At 38.4% G+C, this 7613-nt stretch overlaps 1 protein-coding gene across 1 annotated transcript; it reads right to left on the bottom strand.

Moving 5' to 3' along the window:
- Window positions 1-6672: 6672 nt before the first annotated feature.
- Window positions 6673-7053, bottom strand: LOC125828007 (uncharacterized mitochondrial protein AtMg00860-like). The gene has a single exon (XM_049507317.1). It carries the CDS (start codon window positions 7051-7053, stop codon window positions 6673-6675), a length of 381 nt encoding a protein of 126 aa, XP_049363274.1.
- Window positions 7054-7613: the final 560 nt, after the last annotated feature.

Genomic DNA, 7613 nt, shown 5'->3' with positions numbered 1-7613 from the left:
CTGGCTATTTGGTGTTACTCCTTGGTACCTGCTGCTGATTATTATTCCTCCACCTTTGTGTTTGCCACTGATCCTCTTGCTGCCCCTGCTGTTGACTTTGATCTCTTTGTTGGTAAAGAGTGGTAGGATCAACTTTAGGACCAGAATCTTTGTAACCTTTAGAGTGTTGTTGATTGTTATCCATATCTTTATTATTCTTGTTTCTCACATTGTGTATCTCCTTTTTCCTTTTCTCTTCATCCCTTTGTCTAATGGTACAATCATTTTCCACATGCCCTTGATGCTTGCAATAGAAACAATAATCAGGGATATTGTCATATTCAATTTTCAGCCATCTCCCATCAGTGATATCCTCCCCAATATAACCCATCCAAATATAAGGAGGTCTCTTGTGAGTGAGATCCACTTGAACCTTCACCCTAGCTTGACTACCTCTAGTCTTTTTAATAGAAGCAGAGTCTAAGTATAATACTTTACCTAAAGGTGAAAGCAGCCCTGTCACAAACTCTTTATTATAACAATGCCAAGGCAATTCCGGTTAAGAGATCCAAATAGGGACTATGGAAGTTTCTTCATCAGGCTTAAAACTAGTAGTCCATACTTGAATTCTCATCACTTTGCCAGCGATAGTCATCCTTTGTTTAGTCCAAACCATATTATAATCAAGCTCGTTATCAAGATCAATATAGACATGACGAGAATTAAAATGTGCAATCTTAACTCCACCAGATAATTGAGTCTGTAAGATGAAATTATTCCTAATAAGATCCACTTTAGGCATAGTGGTGCTAAACTTCCCAATGAGAGTATACTTACAAGCAGCAGCCAAATCTTTAATGATCTCGTCTTTAACATACAGAACAACAGGTAAACCTTGTTTAGTAGTAATTTCAGGGGCTGTCAATGTAATGCTAACATCACTTTTGGCCTGATTATTTTTAAGTCGATCAGCATATGTCTGCACTACTGTGTAAGGAGCAGGCTCAGCTACTGGATCAATTCTAGAAGAATTAGGAGGTGGAAATTGAGGACGATCAATTCTAGCAATATTACCATTAGATTTAGGTACCTGTCGATCAAAATTGCTAGAAATTCTAGGAAAATTAGCATGATAATCCTGTTGATGATCAGTGCGAGTATAATCCCTACCTTGATTACTTTGACCCTGCCTTATAACAGTAAGATGATCCTGTTCTTTAGCTACCCACACTTTCGAAGGATGATTCTCAGTTCTATGTAACTCAATATCAGAATTATATGCAGGAATATCACTTGAACGAGAATTATCAATTGGAATCGTACCTGTGTCCTTGTCCTGTTTCTTGACGAAATCGTCTAAATGAGAAGAACTAGATTGACCCAATTCTTGAAACTTTTCTTTGCCTGCCCTATGTGTATTTTGTGTTTGTGATAAACTCTGCATACCCTCATTTTGTGGCAAATTCATCGGAACTCCTGTAGATTCACCAGAATTATCGCTGTCGGTGATTCCACCATGGAAATTGCCTAAAACTTCGGTGGGATGTCCTCCACAACCAGTGGTACAAACCCCAGTAATTAATTCCGCTCAAATCACCTTATCAATACTTCGATTTTGATGGCGCTTTTGGGACGACTCGCCTACGTTTTCTGCCGCAATCGCCTGCAAATTTCTCGCAGATGGGACGGTGAAATTCTCTTGTTGTGCCGGGATCCTTGTATCATGAAACTGGCGCAAATCCTCCATAGAAACGTTTGTACGAGTTCCGTCCAACTTCTGTTCCAGAGCAGTGTGGATCCCCTCTTCTCTCACCTGCGAGGAGTTGTAGGATGAGTCTGAGGTCGATTCTTGTGTGGTTGTATGTATATCATGCATATTCATCCTTGTAGTAGGATCCGGTGGCCTAAATCGATCATTTGTTGGCGCACCAGCCATACTACTGCCTTTGAAATCGTGAATCAATTTGCCGAGATAGCTAATTTCCTTGAAGAATTCTAGAGAGAGAAATTTTAGGTATGGGTTTCTTAAAAAAGTAGGATTGCATTAGAAAGCAGTCTTGTGTGCGCATATTGGTCCTCATAGTGACATAATAGCAACGACATGCATAATTGTTCAAGAAGTAAACACCTCCACCATCAATTCTCATACTATAGACTAGAAGTTAGGTCAACTTACCAATTCTCCAAGCCATGATCACCATGGATCAATCCTCAACAATTCATAATCAATTGACATAGATACCAATAGGAATAAACAGTGTAATTCACTAACATAAACATAATCTAAGTACAATTCTATAAACAAAGGGATCAACCCATAACTTTGCCCATAAGGCCATAATTTTCAACTCATCAATATACCAACAATTCAATATGAATAAGTATAGATAATCATAGGAAACATCAATACAATCTAATCTAAACATAATTTCACCAATAGAGATCATATTCACAAAGACCCACATCATAGGTCAATTTTCGAGAATTTGGGGATCATGGGTTCTTCAAGAATCCCCTTGAAAATTGTCATTGAAAACCTTAATTCCACATTAATTCATCAATAGAATGATTTAGAAAATCGTTTGACAAAGGACCCATGTTTAGATTGAAAATTGTGAATTTTGGTCTTTGAATCACTTTTGAAAATCTTTGATAGAACTCCTTGAATGAGAGGTTATTCAAGAATCAAGAGTTACCATATCTTAATTATTGAAGACCCATGAAATTTAGGAAGAAATCAATTGAAAACCCATCTTCTAGCTTGAACTTCATCAAGGTCTTCAATGGAGTTTTTGAGAGAATCTACTTTTGAGAGGGAAGGGTCAATTTGAAGAATGGGGTCTAATTCTAGGTTTTGGGGTTTTAACCAACTTAAAATACCCTAAAATAGGTAGAATAACCATTTATAATAATTCCCCAAAGTACCCAAACTACCACTCACTTAGTTGGACCTTTTAAACAAGTCAAACTTGAGTTTTATTTTCGAAGATTTCATCGGGCAACAAGTTCGCGACGCGGAGGTGTCCCCACAAGTTTCTGGAAATTAAATTTCGAGGCAGTAGAGTCCGGGACATGTCCGCAACGCAGACCAAACATTTTGGCCCTTGGTGGAGCAGGTCCGCGACGCGGAGCCACTCCCTCCATGCACAACTTCAAGTTGACTTGGCAGCTTGTTTGGCCAAGGGTTGGGGTCCTCCTCGGGGACCCTTAGGGTGGTCCCGGGGAGTCGTACCCGAACTTTTTGACCCTAAAAACATTTATTAAGACACTAGGGTCACCTCCACTGATTTTAGACACCAAACACCACATAAAAACATGAACAACATACTAGAACACACCAACACGTAAAACACTAGTTTCCAAACGTCTTGGTCGTCCCTTGACGTTTGACTTCCAAACTCTTTAAAACTGACTAAAAAGGTTATTCTTCATTATTTTAACAAGTTATTAATGCATAAAACCAATGTGAGGCTCTACTTTATCCTACTTCATTTTGAGGGTTGTTACATCTACGATTGTCGATAGTATAGTAACCCAACTAATGGTTGGGGTCGTGTCCCAAGGGAGTGGTTTGCAGAATTGATAGAAAAATAAAATTAAGCTCTAACTAGTCGTAGCTAAATACATTAACGAACAAAAACAAGGTAAATAAAGGGGGTGACACAAAAGTGTCAAATATCGATTTTGGGGTTTTGTTACAAGTAGTGAAAGCAGTAAAAATTAACAAGAGAATCAAGTATGGGGAAATGTTCTTGGGGTGTGACCCCAATACAAGTTGAGATAAATAATTGGGTATATGGTTTTGACAAGAAATTTGTAAGATAATAGTTACTAGGCTAAGCTTTAAATGTAAATAAGTTCCCTCTCGGGGAACTTACCCCATTTCAAATGCGTTCCTCTCGGACACCCATTTGCCGCATGAAGACAAGTATACGCCTTACGTCACTTACTCTCTCGAGTTGAGTGTTAGGATATGGGACTAGGGCTCACCCTCTCGAGCTGAACCTCATGTCGACCCAATCCTTAGGCCATCAGTCTAGTGGTCTTGGTTTCGCAACCTCCCTATCGGGCAAGCCGAAAACACATGAGTGGCTTTGTATTTGCAACTACAAACCCTTTAGATTAAACCACAACCACTAGGTGAAATCACCATTAAAATACGTCTAACCTATCAGCAAGCAAGACCCAACAATAATATCAACACATTTTTGCTAAATCACACCCCAAGAATGGGGGTTTTTAGCCACACATCAAGAAATAGCAAAATACACCTAAAATGATAGTAAAATCAAATGGGTATAAGAAATTAAACCTTAATTTAGGCAAAGGAAGAAGAATAGAGAAAACCCACTTCTAACTTGGGGAAGATGAACTCCTTTCTTCAAGTTCCCAAAAACCCTCTCCAAACTTGAGAGAAAATATCTAAAAAGTACTATTCTATTCTGGAAATTAAAATTAAAATTTGACTCTTAAAAATAATAATAAGTTCAATATTTATAGACTTCAAAAAATAGCGCTGGCGGATCTTTCGGCGAAGTTAGTCGATGTCGCCGAATAATTTCGGCGACTCACCCTTCGTCTGTCTCGTCTCCATTTCATGCTTGCCTTCAGCACCTTCACGGTCTGGACCATTGGGTGGTATAGTACTGCTTCACGGAACTATTCGGCGAAGCATCGACTGCTCCTTTCATCGCCTTTTTGATCCTTCTCTTTCAGGGCTTCGCGTACTGTTACAAAGTGCGGAGTAAATCCATTCAGTGAATCACCAAGTGTGCTTCGCGATGCTCGGGTTTTAGCTTCGTTGTTCTTTCTAGCCTTTTTGTTCCTGCGCCTAAGTGTCCATGCTTTCACTAAAACTTCAAATACCTGAAACTTAAGAGTTTTCATCAGATATTTAGACAAAATAAGCATTCGAGGACATTATTCTTATCAAAATAAAGCCCTAAATGAGTCCAATTTGTGGACTCATCAGTCCTTAAGGCTGAAAGGAAGGAAATCTATGTTGAATGTCAGACAAATACTCACAAGAAGCTTGAGAAGAATCAATAGCAATCCACTTCACAAGCACTTGAACCATAACCTTGTTGCCTCTTTTCACAAGACTCATGTCTAACACAACTTCATGCCTAGGACAATATGAACTAGACAAGTGAAACACGGATCGATGATTGATGACATATGGGACCTCATGACATTTCTTCAACTAGGAGATGTGAAATGTATGATGAATTAGGACATCAGTTAGCAAAAACAATTTATAGGCAACAACTCCAACTTTAGCAGCAATAGGATAGGCGCCAAACTACTTGGCAGCCAATTTGTTAAACGGTCTAACGCCAACTGAAACTTGCCTATAAGGTTGCAACTTAAGGTAAACCCAATCTCCTACCTCAAAACATATGTTAGGCCTATGTCGATCAACCAAGTCTTTCATTCTTTGTTGGGCTCTTTGAATATTAAACTTCAAAAGATGAATGATTGCCTCTCTAGAAGCCAATGATCTATCTACCATGTAAAATGAAGACTCACCTGCTAAGTAAGGAAGGTGAATGGGGGGGGTTTCTGACCATATAAAACTTCATACGGAGTACATTTGATAGCAGTGTAATAAGTAGTATTATACCACCACTCTTCAGGGTTATCAAAATAGAAACATCTCAGATAAGTTTCCAATGTCCTATTCAAAACCTCTGTTTGTCCATCTGTTTGAGGATGATAAGAAGTATGCCTCTGTAACTAAACCCCTTGTGTTGTAAACAATTCTTGCCAGAATTTACTAAGGAACACATGATCTCTATCAGTTGTCAATGTAGCTGGCAAGGCAAGAAGTTTTAAAACATTGTCAAAGAAGCACTATGCTACAAACTGAGCAGTATATGGATGTTGTAGGCTCATGAAATGACCATATTTTCTCAACCTATCAACCACCAACAAGATAACATTCTTGCCATTAGACTTAGGTAAGCCCTAAATGAAGTCTAAACATACATCACTCCATACTCGATCTGGAATAGACAAAGGCTACAGTAAGCCTGGATAGGCAGAAACATCATATATGTGCCTCTAACAGACATCACATTTGTTGATGAAGTCCCTCACATCTTGACTTATAGACTTCTAATAAAATAGAGATTGTATCCTCTTAATGGTAGAATCGATGCCAGAATGTCCACTCTGTGTAGTAGAATGCCACAATAAAATAATTGTCTTTCTCAAGTGGGAATTAGCTCCAACTACCAATCTACCCTTCCACTTAAGTTGAGCATACACCAAGTAAAGACTTAAAATGTTGAACATGTAGTTTAGTAATCAGAGTCTTCAAAGATGCATTAGTTAACCAAGTTCTCTTGATCTGCTCATATAGAGAATCATTAGGTGTCAATAAAGAGATAACTAATAACTCAACATCAAGCTTCCTAGATAAGGCATCATCAACTTTGTTGTGTGTACCCTTCTTATATTTATTTGAGAAGTCAAAAGCCATTAGTTTGGAAATACCAGCAACCTGAAAGTCAGTGTGGTGGTTTTGTTCCAATAAGTGCTTCAAAGGTTTTTGATCAGTTTTGACAATGAAGGGCCTTCCTATCAAATAATGGGACCATTTAGTGACAAAAAATATAATATCTATTTGTTTCCTATCATATGTTGTCTAGGAGCCAGTGACTTGCTAATATAGGTTATAAGGTGGCCTTGCTACATTAGCACAACACCAATTCCCTTCCCACTTGCATTAGTTTCCACCACAAAAGGTTTAGAGTAATCAGGCATAGCTAATACTGGGGCAGAGATCAAGGCTTGCTTTAGTTCCTCAAATGTTGTTGTAGCATGCTCAATCCATGTATATCCATCTTTCTTGAGTAACTCAAGCAATGGCTTACAAATGGATCCAAATCCTTGTATAAACATTCTGTAGTATCCATTAAGTCCCAAGAAACCCCTCAACTGCTTGATATTGCTAGGAATAGGCCATTGTGCTACTGCTACAATCTTCTTTGGGGTCTGTAGACACCGTCTCCCACTAATGAAATGGCCTAGACATTCCACTTTAGGCACTCCAAAGGCACATTTGGACATTTTTGCATATAGTTGGAATCTCTGCATTAGGTCAAAGACTGCCCTCATATGTTCAATATGATCGACCATACTTTTACTGTAAATAAGTATGTCATCAAAAAAGACTAAAACTATTTTTCTCAGTAGTGGCTTAAAAACTGAATTCATAAGACTTTGGAAGGACGATGGAGCATTAGTTAAGCCGAAAGGCATTACTTAAAATTCATAGTATCCTTCGTGAGTTTTAAAGGAAGTTTTCTGAATGTCATTTTCGTACATTCTCAGTTGGTGGTATCCAGCTCTAAGGTTAATCTTTGAAAATACCATGGAACCTCCTAACATGTCCAAGAGGTCCTTTATAAAGGGTATGGGAAACTTGTTTTTAACGGTCAAGTTATTCAACTCCTTGTAATCTACACAAAGCCTCCAACTACCATCCTTTTTGCCAACCAAGACAACTAGTGAAGCATAAGTACTAGTACAATGTTGTATGACCCCCTTATCTATCATTTCCTATACAAGTTTCTCTATGATATCCTTTTTGACCCCTGGGTACTTATAAGATCTTTTGTTGACTGGGT

Source organism: Solanum verrucosum, unplaced genomic scaffold (genome assembly GCF_900185275.1).
Source record: "Solanum verrucosum unplaced genomic scaffold, falcon-dt-bn FXZP01000136.1, whole genome shotgun sequence".
NCBI lineage: Eukaryota > Viridiplantae > Streptophyta > Magnoliopsida > Solanales > Solanaceae > Solanum > Solanum verrucosum.
This window is presented reverse-complemented; position numbering and strand designations above follow the sequence as displayed.

What these genes read in the sequence shown, in the direction of transcription:
- LOC125828007 (XM_049507317.1), bottom strand. Translation starts at nt 7,053, where the DNA reads ATGTCCAAATGTGCCTTTGGAGTGCCTAAAGTGGAATGTCTAGGCCAT.